At 47.9% G+C, this 20720-nt stretch overlaps 2 protein-coding genes across 5 annotated transcripts in view; both read left to right on the top strand.

Annotated features, from left to right (window-relative positions):
- Positions 1-1875, top strand: part of SMARCAL1 (SWI/SNF related, matrix associated, actin dependent regulator of chromatin, subfamily a like 1) — a 67703-nt gene extending 65828 nt beyond the window's left edge. For all 4 annotated transcript variants that reach the window (XM_062191410.1, XM_062191420.1, XM_062191431.1 and 1 more), the window contains exon 17: positions 697-1875. In XM_062191410.1, the coding sequence (XP_062047394.1) occupies positions 697-936 (240 nt within the window). In that variant the 3' untranslated portion in view covers positions 937-1875. The remainder of the gene's footprint in view (positions 1-696) is intronic.
- A 15864-nt stretch (positions 1876-17739) lies between these two features.
- On the top strand, positions 17740-19940 carry RPL37A (ribosomal protein L37a). Its single transcript, XM_062201852.1, has 4 exons — positions 17740-17813; positions 18147-18275; positions 18758-18840; positions 19699-19940. The coding sequence occupies exons 1-4, from the start codon at positions 17811-17813 to the stop codon at positions 19760-19762; spliced, it is 279 nt and encodes a 92-aa protein (XP_062057836.1). The 5' UTR covers positions 17740-17810; the 3' UTR covers positions 19763-19940.
- The last annotated feature ends 780 nt before the right edge of the window (positions 19941-20720 follow it).

Here is a 20720-nt window from a genome sequence, read left to right on the forward strand (position 1 = left end):
TGTATCAGTAGGGATGCTGAAAATGCACCTCTGGATAGAAAGACGATAAGAGTAGGAAATGGATACCTAGGAGAGATCCACAGAGGAGTGACAGTAAACCCATGTGTTGCAGTCGGTGTGATTTTAACACCAAACTGTTAACAACAGGTAGATGCAGCTGGTAGACATTTTCATAATTTGTAGCTTTAAGATCATCAGAAACAGGCATAGGTATCTACTTTTAAATATTCTGAGTGTTAAAATATTAAGCCCATGTTATTGATTTATAATTATGTAGAAATCATGGCTAACCACACCGATTTGGGAGTCAGGTTACAGCTTAATTAACCATTTGGAAGAGAAAGGCTTTGGAAGAAGTAGATGTTCAGCTATTTCAGTACTGAAGTTCTGGTTTGGAAAGTTAGAAGGGAGGAAACATTTCCAATGTGAATTATAGAGTGAGAGCAGCTGCTTTGTTGCTCTTACAGCCATTTCTTTTCTCCATGGTAATTCATTGAGCAGAGAAGGTATCAGACACAGTAAGGTCACATCAGTGACAAATCGTTTACTGAGATGGTCTCCACCCCCACCATCACCCAGCTCCTGATGACAAAGGGTGTGTAGTCTCTCACTTCTGTGCTGCTCGCCAGCCACAGAGGAGGTCCTCTTACAGCCTGGCTTCTTCCTTTTATCTTTTCTTTTCTTCCTCTGATGCAGGACCCAAAGCAGCAGAAGATTTATGACCTGTTCCAGAAGTCCTTTGAGGAAGACGGAAGTGACACAGAACTGCTGGAGGCAGCAGAGTCTTTTGACCCCGGAAGTGCTTCAGGAATATCTGGAAGTGGCTCCCAGGACTTAGGAGACACCCTGGATGAAGACACATTGACAGGCAGTCCACCAAAGAAAAGGAGATTTGAATTTTTTGATAACTGGGACAGCTTTACTTCTCCTCTGTAAAAGGGACCAAAAAAAATTAAAAATCATGGAGTTCATTAAAATAAGATAAGGTATTTTGTTTTGAAAGCCTGTGCTCCTCTTGTCTGCAGCAGTGGCTATGTCTGTTGGTAAGCCTGCAGTAGCTCCAACATCTCCAGTCCCCCATGGTTGCATGCAGGCTTGCTTTGAGTCTTAGTTCACCTTGGCTTTTAAGCTTAGAAATGCAGACAGTGGGTTGCAGCATGATCATTCATGTTTTTAAAATAATGAAGTGCTTCCTAAACACACCTTGAAATCTAGATTTTTTTTTTTTAAATTTAGTGACAACAAATATTTATAGAGCACCTGTTGTGTGCTTGACACCATTCTAGGTACTGGCAATAATTTTGATGAGCAAAAATGAAATAATACATGCCTTTCTGGTGTTTACTCAGTGGGAAAGGCAATAGTTTTACAGCCTCTTTTTCCAATAAAAGTCTACTTATGGACGTTAAAATTTGAATTTCTCTCACTGACTGGTTTGATTTTTTTCCTAACCATTCAAGGATGTGATACCATTCTAGCTTCCTGCTGTTCAGACAGAGAGGCAGTGGGCTGAATCTTTGCCACTTCCCAGTTCCTAAATGTTGGTTTAGAGCAATAGCCTCCTCAATTTTTCTTTTTCTTCTTTTTTTTTAAGATTGATTTGTTTCTTTGAAAGGCAATTTTAGAGAGAAAGAGGGACATCTGCTGGTTCACTCCCCAAATGGCCGCACTGGCTGGGGCTGGGTGTGTAGACCAGGAGCTCAGAATTCCATCCCAAGAAGATAGCAGAGACCCAGGTACTCGGGTCTGCTTTCTCAGGCCCATCAGCAGAGAGCTGGATTGGAAGTGGAGAAGCCAGGACTTGCACTGGTGCCCATATGGGATGCTAGCATCACAGGGGGTAGCTTTACCCACCGCACTATGTCAGCCACAATTTTAACTTACCTTATATGACATTTGAAAGTTTAAGATAAAATTCATAATATATTTTATTTAACTTGATATATTTAATATAGGAGAACTTCATGGAAATTTCACATTTTTTTTCTGCAAATGTATTCTTTGATGTACAACAGGCTCCAAGACAACACTTCATCCTGGGAGTCAGTGACAAAAGATGTCACGGCAGGGACACCAGATGTGTGGACAGACATGCACTCATGGGTCACCCTCGACTCAGGCACACACAGTAGCTTACTGGGTGTCACATTGCTGGATTCCACCTGTGGCCCTGGGCCCTTCCCACAGCCTTTGCTTTCAGCTCATGCAGTTCCACTGAAAGCCTCCTCACCTCCACCTCCTCTGCCTGCTTCTTGGGCTGCCGGGGGCTGCTGCTCGCCATCTTCACAGCCAGATGGAGCACACTGCACTTGTGTTATCTTTTTGTTTTTTTAGTTTTTAAAAAATGTATTTATTTATTTGAAAGTGAGAGTCACAGAGAGAGAGGGATTGACAGAGAGCCTCCATCCACTGGTTCATTCCCAATGGTTACTACAGTCAGGGCTGGGCCAAGCTGAAGCCAGGAGCCAGCAACTTCCAGACATCTCCCATGTGGGTGCAGGGGCCCAAGCACTTGAACCATCTTCTGCTGCTTTCCCAGGCAAATTAGCAGGGAGCCAGATTGGAAGTGGAGTAGCTGGGACTCGAACCGGCGCCCATATGGGATGCTGGTGTTGCTGGCAGCAGCTTTACCTGCTACGCCACAGCACCGGCCCTGCATTATCCTTTAATTCTATTTTCCCATGAGCTTTCTGAAGTCCCTTTCTGTTTATATATCTCAACATATAAATAATACTTTTTTTTTTTTTTTTGACAGGCAGAGTGGACAGTGAGAGAGAGAGACAGAGAGAAAGGTCTTCCTTTGCCATTGGTTCACCCTCCAGTGGCCGCCGGCCGGCCCACCGCGCTGATCCGAAGCCAGGATCCACGTGCTTCTCCTGGTCTCCCATGCGGGTGCAGGGCCCAAGTACTTGGGCCATCCTCCACTGCACTCCCGGGCCATAGCAAAGAGCTGGCCTGGAAGAGGGGCAACCGTGACAGAATCCGGCTCCCCGACCGGGACTAGAACCCGGTGTGCCGGCGCCGCAAGGCGGAGGATTAGCCTAGTGAGCCGCGGCACCGGCTTAAATAATACTTTTTAAAGTATTAATGAGAAATTGTCTTTTTTCCTACTAAGTCATTTTTTGTCCATTTCTTTTTTCTTTTTATTTATTTATTTTTCCCAAAGAAATATTTTATTTAAGGAGTACGAATTTCCAAACTACAACTTTAGGAATATAGTGGTTCTTCCTACCATATCCAACCTCCCACCCCACTTCCTCCTCCTTCCCCCATTCCAAGTTCCATTCTCCATTAAGATTCATTTTCAATTAACTTTATACACGGAAGACCTTCTCTATACTAAGCAAAGATTTCAAAAATTTGCACACACACACACACACACTGAGAACAAGTTTTACAATTAATTCTCATAACTTAAGGACAGAGATCTTGCATGGGAAGTAATTGCACAGTGATTCCTGTTGTTAATTTAACAACACTCTTATGTATGAAGTCAGAGATCACCTGAGGCTGTTGACATGAGCTGCCAAGGCTATGGAAGCCTTTTGAATCCACAGTCTCTGTTATGGAAGTTATCTCCTCCTTTCATAGAAAAGTATGTCCTTCTTTGATGGCAATTTCTTTCCACTGGGGTCTCACATCCTTCATGTAGTACATTTTTTGCCACAGTATCTAGGCTTTCCATGCCTGAAATACTCTCATGGGCTTTTCAGCCAGACCAGAATGCCTTAAGGGTTGATTCTGAGGTCAGAGTGCTATAAAGCTATTGTCATTCTAAGCTGTGTGTACTGCTTCCCATGTAGGAACATTCTCTCCCTTTTAATTCTATCTATTATTATTTCCAGACACTTGATTTTATTCATATGATCCCTTTAACACTTAATCCTATCTATATGATCACTTTAACATTTACTATGATCACTTAAACACATAAGATGGCATTTTTAGCACCCAGCTTAATGGGATTTGGGGTTGATGTTTTCCAAATCTATCCATTTTGTTGCAAATGACCAGATTTCTTTTTTTTTTTTTACCACTGTGTAGTATTCCATAGAGTACATATCCCATAGTTTCTTTATCCAGTCTTCAGTTAACATTTAGGTTGATTCCAGGTCTTAGCTATTGTGAATTGAGCTGCAATAAACATGGGGGTGCAGATAACTGTTTTACTTGCTGATTTCATTTCCCTTTGGTAAATTCCCAGGAGTGGGATGGCTGGGTCATATCATAGGTCTATATTCAAATTTCTAAGGTATCTCCATACTGTCTTCCATAGTAGTTTTACCAGTTTATGTTCCCACCAACAGTGGATTAAGGTACCTTTTTCCCCATATCCTTGCCAGCATTTGTTGTTGCTTTCTGTATGAAAGCCACTCTAACTGGGGTGAGGTGAAACCTCATTGTGGTTTTGATTTGCATTTCCCTGATGGCTAGTGATCCTGAACATTTTTCATGTGTCTGTTGGCCATTTGGCTTTCCTGTTTTGAAAAATGTCTGTTTAAGTCCTTGGCCCATCTTTTAGTGGGCTGTTTGTTTTGTTGTTGTGGAGTTTCCTGATCTCTTTATATATTCTGATTATTAATCCTTTATCAGTTGCATAATTTGCAAATAATTTCTCCCATTCTGTTGATTGCCTCTTCACTTTCCTGAGTGTTTCTATTGTAGTAAAGAAGCTTCTCAATTGGATATAATCCCATTTGTTAATTTTGGCTTTGACTGCCTGTGTGTCTGGGGTCTTTTCCAAGGACTCTTGGCCTGAGCCAATGTCTTACAGGGTTTTCCCAATGTTCTCTAATAATTTGATGGTATCAGGTTGTAGATTTAGAGCTTTAATCCATTTTGAATTGATTTTTGTGTTAGGTGTAAGGTAGGGGTTCTGCTTCATACTTCTGCATGTGTAAATCCAGTTTTCCCAGCACCATTTGTTGAATAGACTATCCTTGCTCCAGGGATTGGTTTTAGCTCCTTAGTCAAATATAAGTTGATTGTAGATGCTTGGATTGGTTTCTGGTGTTTCTATTCTGCTCCATTGGTCTACCCATCTGTTTTTGTACCAGTACCAGGCTGTTTTGATTATAACTGCCTTGTAGTATGTCTTGAAATCTGGTATTATGATGCTTCCAACTTTGTTTTTGTTGTATAAGATTGCTTTAGCTATTCAAGGTCTTCTGTGTTTCCATATAAATTTCAGCATCATTTTTTCTGTATCTGAGAATGTTTTTGGTATTTTGATTGGTATTGCATTGAATTTGTAAATTGCTTTTGGAACAATGGACATTTTGATGATATTGATTCTTTTTTTTTTTTTTTTTTTTGATAGGCAGAGTGGACAGTGAGAGAGAGACAGAGAGAAAGGTCTTCCTTTTTGCCATTGGTTCACCCTCCAATGGCCGCCGCGGTAGCACGCTGCGGCCGGCGCACTGCGCTGTTCCGATGGCAGGAGCCAGGTGCTTCTCCTGGTCTCCCATGGGGTGCAGGGCCCAAGCACTTGGGCCATCCTCCACTGCACTCCCTGGCCACAGCAGAGAGCTGGCCTGGAAGAGGGCAACCGGGACAGAATCCGGTGCCCCAACTGGGACTAGAACCCGGTGTGCCGGCGCCGCAAGGCGGAGGATTAGCCTAGTGAGCTGCGGCGCCGGCCAGATAAATAAATCTTAAAAACAATACTGCATGACCAGATTCCTGTCTCCAAGTCTGGTTTTTCAGCTGCAAGTTGAGTAGAGAATATGGTGCACCATTTTATCAAATGCTTTCTCTGCCTCTATTGAGATAATCATATGGTTTTTCTTCTGCAGTCTGTTAACGTGGTGTATCACATTGATTGATTTGTAAACGTTGAACCATCCCTGCATACCAGGGTAAATCCCACTTGGTCTGGGTGGATAATCTTTCTGATGTGTTGTTAAATTCTATTGGCCAGAATTTTCTTGAGAATTTTTGCATCTATGTCCATCAGGGAAATTGGTCTGTAGTTCTCTTTTCTCTGTTGTGTCTTTTTTTTTTTTAATGTTTATTATTGATTATTTGCTTTGATGTTTTCACTTTTTTTAAGGTTTATTTATTTAGTTTGAAAGTCAGAGTTACACACAGAGAGAAGGAGAGGCAGAGAGAGAGAGGTCTTCATCCGCTGGTTCACTCCCCAATTGGCCGTAATGGCCGGAGCTGCACCAATCTGAAACCAGGAGCTTCCTCCAGGTCTTTCCATGCAGGTACAGGGGCCCAAGGACTTGGGCCATCTTCTACTGCTTTCCCAGGCCATAGCAGAGAGCTGGATCAGAAGTGGAGCAGCCGGGTCTCGAACTGGCACCCATATGGGATCCTGGCACTGCAGGTTTGAGATTTTTTTTTTTTTTTACAGGCAGAGTGGACAGTGAGAGAGAGAGACAGAGAGAAAGGTCTTCCTTTGCTGTTGGTTCACTCTCCAATGGCCGCCGCGGCCAGCGCGCTGCTGCCAGTGCACCACGCTGATCCGAAGCCAGGAGCCAGGTGCTTCTCCTGGTCTCCCATGCGGGTGCAGGGCCCAAGCACTTGGGCCATCCTCCACTGCACTCCCGGGCCATAGCAGAGAGCTGGCCTGGAAGAGGGGCAACCATGACAGAATCTGGCGCCCCGACCAGGACTAGAACCTGGTGTGCCGGCGCCGCTAGGTGGAGGATTAGCCCATTGAGCCGCGGCACCGGCCAAGGTTTGAGATGTTTTAAAGGGAGAGCTGGGAGATTTGCATATGGATTGACCTGGGGGCAGGGGCAGAATTCACAGAGGTAAGAGAGAAGAAGGAAAGAAGGCTAGGCTGATTGCAAAATGAAATCCAAGATTTGATAAGGAGGCCAACATGTGGCACAGTGGGTTCAGCCACTGCTTGGAACATATTGGGGTACTGTTTCAAGTCCCAGCTCTGCCTTTTTTAGTTGTTGTTTAAGGTTTATTTTTTTGAAAGGTAGAAATACAGACAGAGAAGGAGAAAGAGAGAGAGAGAGAGAGTGGGCCTCCATCTCTGGTTCATTCCCTCAAATGGCTGCGATGGCCAGGGCTGGGCCAGGCCAAAGCCAGGAGCCTGGAGCTTTTTCTAGGTATCCCATGTGAGTGCAGGGGCCCAAGGACTTGGGCCATCTTCTGCTGCTTTCCCAGATGCACCAGCAGGAAGCTGGACTGGAAGTGGAGCAGCTGGAACTCTAACTGGCTCCCGTATGAGATGCTGGCACTGCCAGCTCTGCTTTCAATCCAGCTCTCTGTTCATGTTCCTGGGAAGGCAGTGGAAAATGGCCCAAGGACTTCGGGCCTGCCACCCACATGGGAGACCTCCTGGCTCCTGATTCGTCCTGTCCCAGCCCTGGCTGTTGCAGCCATTTGGAGAGTGAATCAACAGATGAAAGATCTATCTTTCCCTCTCTCTCTGTTGCTCTGCCTTTCAAATAAGCATATATATTATATTATATATATATATATATATATATTTTTTTTTTTTATCTTAAAGCGTTCAGTAAGGACTTGTGGGGTTTGAGGGGGTTGTCAGACTGAGAGACACACCCACCTTGCTAATACAGTCAGTCCATTCAGGAAGGGAAAAATCTTTGGGATGAGTTAAGGCCCAGGAAGCAAAAAGGTTTTTGGATCCCAGTCTAATCCTGAGAACATTTCAGAAAGGACTGTCTCTTCCCCATCTGCCTCTGTGCCCAGCCACAGCCTCTGCTCTGGGTGGTTATGTCACATGGCTGGAGAGTAGTGAACCCTCACCCACAACATATGCACGCCCTGAACCACGTCTCCCTGCCTGCTGCTCGCTCCATTGTCTTGGAGAACTTTTGCTGCAGTTTTTCTGTGGGCTCCCCTGGACAGGGGTCAAGTTATTTAAATCTCTCAGGCTCTCACTTCCTACTTCTGTTAATAGTTTCTCCTTACTCCAGGGTTGTGGTTTGGGACACAACAGGCGGGGATTTGAAAGTCCCAGGGAAATGTGCGTGTGACTTCGGAGATGTGCAGAGCTGGGTGTGCTTCAAGTCACACAGCATTTCGGTAGAGGAATTCCTGCTGTGGTCAGCTCAGGCCTGCCGCACTGCAGGGTTGGGGCAGTGTGGCTGCCACTGGGAGGGCTTTGCCATCTTTCTTACAGTGTGATGCTCATATCTGCAACCCCCATTCCTCTGTGGTCTCAGGAAACGGGGGCTGTTGAGGCTCCCTCTGCATGCTGCACTTGAACCTTGTTCTAGCTGTTCTGGAGAAAAACTCCCCCTCCCTTTCAAGATGTGCCTGTGGCCCTCCACAGCAAATGTATGACAGGGTATGACAATACCCTGTGGCCTGAATAAGGCTCACTTCAATTGTACTTCAGAAATTATTTTTTTCTTTTTTAAAGATTGATTTATTTATTTGAAAGGCAGAGTTACATAGATAGAGGAGAAGCAGGGGGGGGGGGGTCTTCCATTTGCTGGTTCACCCCAACTGGCCGCAATGGCCTGAGCTGTGCCAATCTGAAGCCAGGAGCCAGGAGCTTCTTCCAGGTCTTCACGTGGGTGCAGGGGCCCAATGACCTGGGCCATCCTCCACTGCTTTTCCAGGCCATAGCAGAGAGCTAGATGGGAAGTGGAGCAGCTGGGACTCGAACCGGTGCCCATATGGAATGCTGGCATTGCAGGCAGAGACAGCCTACTGCACCACAGTACCGGCCCCCTTCAGAAATTCTTTTTTAAGAGCTACCTACCTCACCGTGTCTACAGGATTCAATAAAAAAACACTGGGACTTAACCTGTCACCCTGGCTGCTCCTTCATTTCACAGCTCAATCCAGACTCCCAGAACCGTGTTGCCCAGAAGTATCCATTGAAATGAAGAAAATCTGGGCCCATCTGAGCCCACTCTCGTCCCTGCCACTAGTTGTGGGTCCCGTAAAGGTTGTTACTCAAAGTCCCCTCTGGCCCACAGCACGTGTCCCTGCCGCCCTCAGCAGGGCCCCTAAGTGGTGTCTTGTGTTCCCCGAGTGACCCAGATGATTCTGCCTCTAGGGGTCTTGTCAGGAAGTCTCTGGGTGGTACCCAGGGCTCTCTGGCCCTGATCCGCTTGGACTTGAGTTCATCACAGCCTTTTCCTGCTTGGCTTCCAGATACACCTTTTGCTCCATCCGTGAAAGAGCCAAGAAACAGAGCCAGGGAGCCATGCCCTCCTCACCAGCTCCTGGCTCTGCCTTGTCCATACCCTCTTCTCTGTTGGAACCCTGATGCATTCTGATGCTTTGTTCCATTGGGTTGGTTGGTTGGTTGGTTTGTTTTTGCTTGGGGAATAGGAAGAAGTGCAATCTTAGGTTTACCCCATCCTCTCACTTCCCACCAAGTTCGGGTTCACCAACAGGTAGTTTGGAAGTCCAAAGTGGCTTGTGTTTTGTTTGGGTTTTGTGTTTTCCTGTGGAGTCTCAGTGAAGGAAATGGATTCCTAATCATAGCAGAGACCACACAGGGCCTGTGAGTCACAGTCTTTCGGGTACTGTGACGGCCGGCAGTTATCGGATTTTGCAACATCCTGTGCCCACACTGCCCCCTACAACCCCACTTAACAGGTTTTATTAAGTCCCAGCACCCTCCTTTTTTCTTTTTTTAGCTTCCTCCCTTTTGGAGCTGAAATATAAAATACAAAAGAGATCATAAACAATTTGTAACTTAACAAAATATTAAAGAATACATTCCGGTGTAGCCATGAGCCAAGGACATGAAAATGATACCTGCTAGAAGCCTTGCTGTTTTGCCTCTAATACGTAGCCCCACCATCCACCTGGAGTTTATTGTCATTCGGGGGTGAGAGAAGGTGGAGGTCAGTTTTTCCCATATGGAGATGGAGTTATCTCAGCACTACTGGTTGCAAAGACTGCCCTTTCACTCTTGCTCGGTTCTGCCTTGTTTTCAGTATTGATACTGATACAAAATTAACTGACCCAGAAATGTGTGAGTGGACAAAGTGGGAAAACGAGAGTCCTCGTTCTCCTCTCTCGCACCCCTGGCCCTCCTTCCAGGAGGTAACAGTTAACACAGATAATTTGGAATGGAGCCATTTGTAACTTAGTCCCTGTGCATACAAATATTTGTAAGCATACATAGAATTTCTTTGAACGAACAGCGTAGCAAATTCTTCATACAGAAAATGGCTCATTTCCCATCACGTGTCTGGGCAGCATTTCACACCAATCACCTTACCCCTTCACGGGTTCCGAAGGACTGCTGCCCACTCTGATGGGTGCACTGCCTGTGTAAACACTCCACCAAGTGTCTAACAACAACTCCAACAATCCTAGCTGGGTGCCTGACCCATTTCAGACACGCTGATTCGCAGCGTCCAGGCCTCACCTCCTCTTGATGAGTGCTCTTGCCTGTAGCCCTGGGCCCACTGGCTTTTGGACATTGCTCTGCAGGGCTCATTCTTGTCTGTTTCACCCGGCCCTTCCATGAAGAGTGGAGGACGTTCAGACGTTCAGTGACATTCAGTGGAGGAGCAGCACGGAGGCTGGGACTCCAGGCTAACCCTTTGGTCTCTGGGAACAAGGCTTGCACCTCAGATTTCTATCTTTTTTTAAGATTTCTTTTTATTTATTTGAAAGGCAGAGTTACAGAAAGAGGGAGAGACACACACACAGAGAGAGAGAATCTCCCATCTGTTGATTCACTCCTCCAAATGGCCACAATGGCTGGGGCTGGCCCGGCTGAAGCCAGGAGCCAGGAACTCCATCCGGGGCTTCCATGTGGATAGCAGGGGCCCAAACACTTGGGCTGCCCTCCCAGGTGCATTAGAGGAGAGCTGGATTGGAAGTGGAACCACTGGGCTAGGAACTAGTAACCTTCCACATCTGATGGTCCTATGATGGGAATGGAGAGTTATTGGCCCAGAGATAAGACAAATGAAGACTTCGTGAGAGGCACAGTTCTCCAAAGTCACTTAGAGCTGATTTCATGAGTGCTCTTTGTGCATCCTCAAGCTAGCTATTTAAAGAGAATTGTTCAGTTTTAACAAAATTGCTCTGAACATGAGCAATTTCCTCCATTATGGAGTGTCTCATTTTCAGCCACTCCACTGCATTGTTACTCATGCGTGCTCTCCCTCTCAGAGCCCCTGAAGGCCAGAGACGTGGGGGGCTGTGCAGGGGGTGATGTAGGGAGGCAGTGCATCTGCTCAGTGATGACCCAAATTGGACTTCGGAGCCAGCCGGGAGAGCTCACCTCAGCTCTGCCAGGGCTGCCCTGCAGGAGCTGGCTGAACTCACCCTCTTCCCAAAGACCAGCTGAAAGCCATTGCTGCCTGGCCAAAAGGCACAGGCTGGAACAGTGATGCCATTAAGCAAGCTTCCTTCTTGGTACTCCTGCCACCTGCCTGTCTGTTAGCACCAATACAAATCCATTTCTGTTTGATGTATAGTTTTCTGGAGAGCTTTGCTGCAGATTCTCTCTCTCTCTCTCTCTCTCTCGTGCGCGCATACACACACACACACACAGTGCATTTCCCCTCCAGGGGAGGAGGGACTTGCTCCCTTGGTTCCTGCTTCCCTTCTACCCTAAGAGGCAGAAAGGGGCTCAGAGCCCATGATGAACCAGAGAAAACTCAAGGACACCTTGCATCCTTTGTGGGCCTCAGTGGCGGTCACTGTGACGGTAGGTTTCACTGTGCCTAAGCTAGATATTTGGGCATATTTCTAAGGAAAGCAGAAAGCAGATCTGCTGTAGTCCCTCAAGAATGGAAGAAGACTAGACAGGATTGCAAAGCCACCAAGAGGCTTTGAGATTGGCTAGCAGCAGCAGTAGCAGCGTCTTAGCAGTACCAATCATCACCGAGGAAGGCCCACTGGGGGCTTCCTGAGATTTGCTGTAACCCCCAGGACCTTACCTGGTGCACCATATTCTCTACTCAACTTGCAGCTGAAAAACCAGACTTGGGGACAGGAATCTGGTCATGCAGTATTGTTTTTAAGATTTATTTATCTGGCCGGCGCCGCGGCTCACTAGGCTAATCCTCCGCCTTGCAGCGCCGGCACACCGAGTTCTAGTCCCGGTTGGGGCACCGGATTCTGTCACGGTTGCCCTCTTCCAGGCCAACTCTGTGCTATGGCCCGGGAGTGCAGTGGAGGATGGCCCAAGTGCTTGGGCCCTGCACCCCATGGGAGACCAGGAGAAGCACCTGGCTCTTGCCATCGGATCAGCGCGGTGTGCCGGCCGCAGCGTGCTGACCGCGGCGGCCATTGGAGGGTGAACCAACGGCAAAGGAAGACCTTTCTCTCTGTCTCTCTCACTGTCCACTCTGCCTGTCCAAAAAAAAAAAAAAAAAAAAAAAAAGATTTATTTACCTGAAAGGCAGAGATACAGAGAGAAAGAAAAGACACACACGTGCACACACACACAGAGACAGAGAGAGAAACTTTCATCTGCTACTTTACTCCCTGGTTGGCTGCAATGGCCAGGGCTGGGCCAGACCAAAGTGAGGTGCTAGGAGCCAGGAGCTTTTTCCAGGTCTCCTACATGGCTGCAGGGGCCCAAATGCTTGGCCATCTTCTACTACTTTCCCAGGCACATTAGCAGGGAGCTGGATCAGAAGTGGAGCAGCCAGAACTTGAACTGATGCCCGTATGGGATGCCAACATGGCAGGCTTAACCTATGCCACAGCACCAGCCCCTGGTAATGCAGTTAAACAAAGAAAAGAAACAAAACTCCAAACAACTCTAGTCTGGAAGTCACTCACTCACTCTGAGACTTTGGGCAAGTCATTGACCTCCCCAGGCCCCAGGTTCTAGTTTGGGCCAGTTCTGACATAAGTGGATTAACCTTGTAAGGCAGAACAATTCAGACAAGTAAAACCCTTTGTATGGATGGGCATTGTGGGGCAGCAGGTTAGGCCACATCCTGTGTCAGTGCTGATTCAAGTCCCTGCTACTCCATTTCCCATCCAGCTTCTTGCTAATGTGTGGCCTAAATGCTTGACCTCCCACTACCCACTGGGAGACCTGGATGGAGTTCTTAATTCCTGGCTTCAGCCTGGCCTAGCCATAGCTGTTGCAGACATCTGGGGAGTGAACCAACAGGTGAAACATTCTCTCTCGCTCCTTTGTCACCATTATAGAACACTAGATAACAATTCCAAACTCATCACCATTGATGTCCCAGACTCTGTGCTAGGCCCTAAAACACAGATATTGACAACAGGGAGGCCCTGCCTTCCTGGAGTTAACTTGTAACCTTGGGTGGTGATGGTGATGGTGGTGATGGAGGTGGTTGTCTTAAAAAGACTATCAGGACTGGCATTGTGGCACAGCAGGTTAAGCTGCTGCAGCAATGAAGCCAGCATCACATATGGGCACTGGTTCAAGACTTGGCTATTCCACTTCCAATCCAGCTCTTTGCTAAGGTGCCTGGGAAAGCAATGGAGAATGGCCCAAGTGCTTGGGCCCCTGCTATCCACGAAGCAGACCTGGATGGGGTTCCAGGCTCCTGGCCATTGCAGCCATTTGGGGAATGGACATGTGAATGGGAGATCTCTGTCTCTCCCTCTATGTCTCTGTCACTCTGCCTTTCAAATAATAAATACATAAATATTTTTTAAAAAAGGCTTTTTTAAGAGCAGTTTTAGATTTCGAAAAAGGTGGTATGGTTCCTGTATACCCTCTCAAACAATTCCCCCTTTTATAAATGTCCTATATTAGTATGCTGTGTGTGTTAGAAGTGTTAGGTACTGATGTCCACAGTGTATTTAGAGCTGAGTTTCCACCTCAGGGTCCCATCCAGGAGTACACGTGACGTTTCCTCCCCTGCCCCCTCGGGCTCCTGGCAGTGACAGTGCCTCAGACTCTCCTTGTTTGGATGACCTTGACCGTTTTGAGAGGTCCTGGTCAGGTGTTTTGTAGATTGCCCCTCTCATTGGAATGTGATGCTTTGTTTCATGATTAGCCTGGAGTTAGGGGTTTGGGAGGAAGACCACAGAGGCAGAGGGACATCCCAAGGACGCAGACGGCCAGCACGACTTGTCCGTGACAGCGTTCACTTGGTGACCTGGCTGGGGCGGCGCGGTCAGCTCTGTCCCCTGTAAACCTGCTCTTCTCCCCTTTCCCTGCTGCCCTCTGTGGCAGGAAGTCCCTCGGCACAGCCCTCGCCTGAGGATCAGGGAGCTGTCCCCTCCTTTCTTAGGGGCAGAGGACCCACAGGAAGATCTGCTTGTCGCTTATTTATTTAGTTAATCAACCGTGGACTCAGGGACATTTATTTTATACTGTGGGCTGTAAATAAATAGTACCGTATTCTCTGCTTGAGTGTTTGCAGCCTTGGGAGGCCGGTGGTTAAGATGCTACTTGGGGCCAGCGCCGTGGCTCAACAGGCTAATCCTCCGCCTTGCGGCGCCGGCACACCGGGTTCTAGTCCCGGTCGGGCACCGATCCTGTCCCGGTTGCCCCTCTTCCAGGCCAGCTCTCTGCTGTGGCCAGGGAGTGCAGTGGAGGATGGCCCAGGTCCTTGGGCCCTGCACCCCATGGGAGACCAGGAGAAGCACCTGGCTCCTGCCATCGGAACAGCGCGGTGCGCCGGCCGCAGCGCGCTGGCTGCGGCGGCCATTGGAGGGTGAACCAACGGCAAAAAGGAAGACCTTTCTCTCTGTCTCTCTCTCTCACTGTCCACTCTGCCTGTCAAAAAAAAAAAAAAGATGCTACTTGGGATGCACACATCCCTACTGCACTGTTTGCCTGTGCTTCCACTTCCAACTTCCTGCTTACATGTACCCTGGGAGGCAGCAGGTAAGGGCTCAAGTAGTTGGGTCTTTGCCACCCACGTAGGCTCCTGGCTTTGGTCTGGCCCAGCCCCAGCTGTTGTAGGCATTTGGAGAGTGAACCAGTAGATGGAAGATCTCTCTGTCTCTTGTCTCTCCGCTTTTCAAATAAATAAAATTAAAAAATGTTGTTTCCAGCAATGGATATTGGAAGCTTGGGTCCTACGTCTCTGACAAACCCCCATCAAGGTAAGGTTTCCTGGCTTATTGAAGTTGTCCTTATTTCCTGGCAATCCCAGATGCCCCAGGCTCATCTTGCATGTTTCCTGCTGCAGTCCTAGAATCAGTCACGTCTCCAGGGAACCGTGGTTCCTTTTATGGAGTCTGGTATTGGAAACCAAGGTCTGGTTGCTGTGTATACTTGTTGCTACTGGAGTTTTTAGGTTTTTTATTTTTAATGATTCTTTTTTTTCAGATTACAAAAGAAATTCATGCTTATGATAAAAGATAATTAGAAAATGCAGAAATGTATACAGAAAGAAATCAATTTATTCCCACTGCCATAAAAATGTAGACCTTTTTGCTGCTATTCCTCCTTTGGATTTATACAGCCAGAGCTGGAGCCACAGACTGAGAAGGACAATGAGAGAACTACAGATGCATCTCAACTTGGTACAGGGTTACATCCAGATAAGCCCATTGCAAACTACAACCATCCTAAATTGAAAATGCACTGAATAGACTTAACCCACAGAACATAACAGCTCAGCCTTACAGCACGTGGCACACTGTCAATTGTTCCTCCTCCTGATTGCAGGGAGGATGGAGATGTGGGTCGGCATCACCCTTGAAGTATGGTTTCTGCAAATGTGTATGACTTCTGCACCATCATAAAGTGGCAGCATTGTTAAGTTGAACCCTTGCACATCTGGAATCCTTTGTACTTTGGTGATGACACAAATTGTATGGCCACTCATTGCCCCAGCAGCACTCGAAGTACAGAGGCTCTTCCTGGAACCACAGAAAAGAAGACCGGGATGGATTGTAGCACTCACTTGCCAGCAGGCTGGAGACCCTGGGATGCTGGCAGCGTGGTCCTGTCCATGTTCCAAGGCCTCAGAACGAGGGAAGCCAAGGGTGGAATTCTCAGTTGGAGGCTGAAAGCCTGGGGACCAGTAAGGGGTGGATGCTGCAAGCCCTGGATTCTAAACACCAGCAACTGATGTCCAAGGTGGGAATCAGTGTGTACCAGCCTTCTCAGATGGGGGTGGGGGTGGGGGCAGGGAGCCAGCACAATTCACAATTCACTTTCTGTATTTATTCTTTTGAAACCTCCAGCCAACTGCCAACCAATGGTCTTCCTACCTAATCCACTCTGACTCACCTGCTAATCTCATTTGAAAACACCCTCACAGATGCATCCAAAAGAATGTTTTGCCAGGTTTCTAGGCATTCCTTAATCCAGTCAAGCTGACACTATAAAATTAACCATCAGAAGAGAACACATGCAGAATTATTTGAGATAATTCATATTAAGCTGTGTGAACTGAAGCTACTTGTGGCCAGAATTCTACTGAAAACATAGCCAGGTAATCCCACAATGCCTTTCAGCCTTCATGGTCTTTCCTGGCCCTTAAATCATGAATTCTCTTATACTCTTATTCTAAGAGTCCTTTTTATTTTTAGAGATATACTTATTTATTTGAAAGGCGGAGTTACACAGAGAGGGATCTTCCATCCTTTGGTTCACTTCCCAAATGGCCTCAACAGCCAAGGCTAGACCAGGCTGAAGTCAGGAACCAGGAGTTTCATCTAAGTACTTGGGCCATTTTCTGCTGTTTTCCCAAGTGCATTAGCAGGGAGCTGGATAGAGAGTAGAGCAGCCAGGACACCAGCAGGTGCCCACCTGGGATGCCAGCATTGCAGCAGTGGCTTAATCCACTAGGCCACAATGCTGGCCCCTGAAATAGTTCCCTGAGCATCCTCTCTGTCCTAACCATCTGGCAGTGTAACTTTCTAGTCAGCTCTCTGAATCCCCGCACTTCTCAACTGTGACTCAACCAACCGTGGACTGAAAACACTGAGAGGGGAAACACTGCCCAGTCTTTGTTTTCCCCCTCTGTGCCTATTTACATAGCATGTACATCGTACTGGGAGTTATAAATCACCCAGAGATGATTTTAATGTACACAAGAGGATGTATACAGGTGAGTGCCAATACTACACTATAGAAGGGACTTCACCATCCTCGGATTTTGGTGCCCAAGGAGGTCCTGGAACCAATTACCAGTTACCACCTCTCCGCCCCCCCGAGTGGCTGTGATGTCATTTGCCTGGCTGTCCCCTGCTGCCCCTGGAAGGATGGACAATAGATTGCGGTTAGACAATAGAGTGTGGCCAGCCGTTGGTGTGGAGCCTGGAGCAGGAACCTGCCTGACAGCCCAGGGTGATGGGGGGGGGGGGGCAGCTGGTGAGAACTAGGGGCCCCTGGGAACTTGACCGTGACCCCTCCCCAGCCTTCGACTCTGGGACTTAGCGAACCGCAGGCCCTCCCACGTTAAGCCCAGGAGGCACCTGCCTCCTTGGAAACCTTGGGGCTCGTGAATGCGGTTACACGACCGTCTCCCGGCTGCCCTGCAACTTGTTCCGGGGCTGAAGCCTTGGATCCTGTCACCACTAACGCCAGCACCCGCACAGGGGCAGCTGCTCCCAGAAAGGATGGGGAAAGCAATGAGATTTGCAGTCACAAATGTTAAGATTTAAGCACTTCTCTAAGCCACCTGACAGCAGGCAAGTCACTTAAGATCTGACTCCGGTTCCTTGACCGCAAAATGAAGAAAATGGTGCGGCTCGGCAAGATTTTGAAGTAAGCGAAAGACAATGCGGTTGCGCTGCCCGCTTTGGTTCCCCGTCGCTACAGTTTTTGAATCAGGGCGGTTAGGCCAAACATTTCCCGGCAGGCAGCGGGGAAACCTCCAGACCATAGAGATCGGTTCCTAGATAGGCCTCCCCGCGCCACTTCCGCCTGCCGGTCTAAAATTGCGCCTGCGCGCGACTCCTCTTCCTCTCTGGGCTTGGACCTAGGTGGCGGCGCTATGGTGAGAAACCTGTGTCTTGCGGCCTGGATCGCTATCCCCCGGCATCTGCTCCTTGCTGGGCTCTTTCGCCCTCATTGGCCTCTGCTGGCCTGCCCTGTCCCATGCCCTCCTCGGAGTCCGGGGGCGCTGTCCCAGGCGGAGGGGCGGGGGCGGCCGGGGCCACCCAGGCTGGATTAATGTGGGGCCGGCACTGGGCGCTGCTCTTACCGGGTTGATTCGCGGCAGTCTAGGTCATGGCGGGGTTGAGGTGGAGGAGGGCGTTGTGTGGGGGCGCCGGGACCTGGATCGCACCCCTGAATGTCGCTGGCTTGTCTGGCTCCTCACTTTGAACAGGCGAAACGCACCAAGAAGGTCGGGATCGTGGGTAAATACGGGACCCGCTATGGCGCCTCCCTGCGGAAGATGGTGAAGAAGATTGAAATCAGCCAGCACGCCAAGTACACTTGCTCCTTCTGCGGCAAAGTAAGGGGGTCTCTCGGCGGGGGGGGCGGGGGCGGCCTCCGCTGGAGGCAGCTTGGGAGCGGTGAGCGGTTAGAACTGCGGGCACGGATGGCTGTCAGTTGTGAGAGTGTCTCATTTAGAGGGGGAAAAAGGGTCGTCTGGCGCCCCAGCTTAAGCCAAACATGTTTGGGAAATGAATCGGTGTTGTCGGGTGGGTACCAAGCCCCAGGGGTCTGGTGCGTGGATCTGAACGGCATCCTTGGTGTTGAGTAAGTGGAGGCTCGCGGTGGGCGCGAGTGCTGCCTTGTAGCAAGCAGTCCGTGGTTTCGGGGGAGGGCTCTTTGATTCACTGGGATTGCAAGTTTCGAACTGGTGAGCTAAAGGGGATTGGAAGCCTACCATAGCCGCATAAAATAGCACGAGGTTGGGTTGTCTCCGGTGGTTGGGGCTCCCGAAAGCCTGGAAGGCTTGGTTCACGGTGACAGTTCCTTCTCTCCGAGTAGACCAAGATGAAGAGACGAGCCGTGGGGATCTGGCACTGTGGCTCCTGCATGAAGACAGTGGCTGGTGGTGCCTGGACATACAAGTGAGTCCGTTTCTGGCGTTGGGATGATGTGGGCCACGAAGGGGCGGTGCCGGGGTTGGCTGGGTGGGCCACTTGAACTTGCACAGAACTGAGAAAGTGAGGATGCCTTTAGTGTCTTCGGGGCTTTTGGATTATTTTCAGTACTCTAACAAAACCCGGCATTCGTGTCATGGTCTGTTGTGGGGCTGAATCTTTACTGAACCTTGGCTTGCGCTGGGAATTGGTTTAAAAGCTGTAATTAGGAACTTGAGGCCGTTGGGGTCCCCTCAGCTTTGTGACCTGACGGCCGAGCCTCGGTGTCTGCTGGTTGTCACTGTTTTGACTCTTAAGCTTGCCCATTTCTAGAAATTGAAGGCCTCTTGGAAGTGTCAGCTGACATGAGTCTAGGGGTCTGAGGCTGCCCCTACCCAGTGCCCAGACCCACTTTATCTTACTTGTTTTAGAAAGGCACAGGCAGAGATCTAGCGCCCACTGGTAGATCACTCCCCAGATGCTGGTTAACGGCCAGATCTGGAGCAGGCAAAAACCAGGAGCTGGGAACTCAATCCCAATTTCCTGTGTGGAGGGCAGGGTCCCAACAACTTGAGTCCAGGTGCTGTGATAATGGAATGTGTCCTCAAAGGGGCGCTTCACCACTTGGCCAAACACCTGCTCCTGAATAATAACTGCAAATGAAGGTTTGGCTTAATTACATCAGATTGACAATAGAGCCATCTGTATCTTGGTATAATTTTTCTTTTAGGAGAAGTTTTCAGAGACCCTAATACAAGCTTGTAACATTGAAATGGGTAGGTTTGCTTATTTGCCATTTTACGTTAACATGCTTAATTATGTTGGAAACTGGATTTGTCTTAACAGCACCACTTCTGCCGTCACAGTGAAGTCTGCGATCAGAAGACTGAAAGAATTGAAAGACCAGTAGAGGTGCCATATGAGACATCAGCAGCCTATAATAAATGGGTTAATTTATATAACAAAGTCGCCTTGGTTGTTTTAATCAAACGCTGTGATTTACATTGCATTAGTGCTGAGATGGGTTACAATCCAATCTTTTCAGTAGTCAGTGGAGACAATAAAGCCATGAGAATATATGAGCCTTACAGGTTAGGTGTGTGTGTCTTGGGCTTTTTTTTTTTATCATTTTGTTGTTGCTAGGTTGACTTTTGAGATGATTTGTTTTTAAATCAATAATACATACTTCAAATGTTTGAAAATGTAGGATTTAAACATTAGCTCTTTTTTTTTTAAGATTGGTTTATTTATTTGAAAGAGTTATACAGAGAGGTCTAAGTGGAGCAGCTGGGAACCGGTGCCCATATGGGGTGCCAGTGCTTCAGGTGATGACTGCCCAATACACCATAGCACTGGCCCCACATTAGCTCTTTAAATCTTAATCTGACAGCATTGTTTTGTCATCTTCAGAAAACAGATAATTGGAATTTTGCACATAAGGATTAACAGGATAGAAATTCAATTTAATATAGATGGCTACTTAAAAAATGAAATTCTTTGGAGGGATTAATTGGTTAAAGTTACAGCCTTTTTAAGGCACTTTTTATTCAGTTCACTAATCCTGATTTGCCTGTTAAGCTTTTCTCAACCATGCTTATGTACATATTTGTGATCTGGACTTAGGGTCTGCAATGTCAACGTCTGTGCTTTGTCCACACCAAAAAAGGCAAATTAATACAAACAGGTTTCCTTTACCATTAGAGGTTATATAAAAACCTTTGGCTCCCTGTGGGCTGTCCCCTATCTGCCCATCACTGATTTTAGGTTCTACAAAGGCCCTGGCAAACATTGTCCAGCATTTGCTCTGTTGCAGACATCACAGCAAGCAGATAGCCAGACTTACTTATTTGAAAGGCAGAGTACCAGCT

This window comes from Lepus europaeus, chromosome 1 (assembly GCF_033115175.1).
Source record: "Lepus europaeus isolate LE1 chromosome 1, mLepTim1.pri, whole genome shotgun sequence".
In the NCBI taxonomy this organism is placed as follows: Eukaryota; Metazoa; Chordata; class Mammalia; order Lagomorpha; family Leporidae; genus Lepus; species Lepus europaeus.

Excerpts from the sequence above, each read along its gene's own strand:
- RPL37A (XM_062201852.1), top strand. Across the intron at positions 18,276-18,757 it reads CTTGCTCCTTCTGCGGCAAA|ACCAAGATGAAGAGACGAGC; the intron begins GTAAGGGGGTCT and ends CTCTCCGAGTAG. Across the intron at positions 18,841-19,698 it reads GGTGGTGCCTGGACATACAA|CACCACTTCTGCCGTCACAG; the intron begins GTGAGTCCGTTT and ends TTGTCTTAACAG.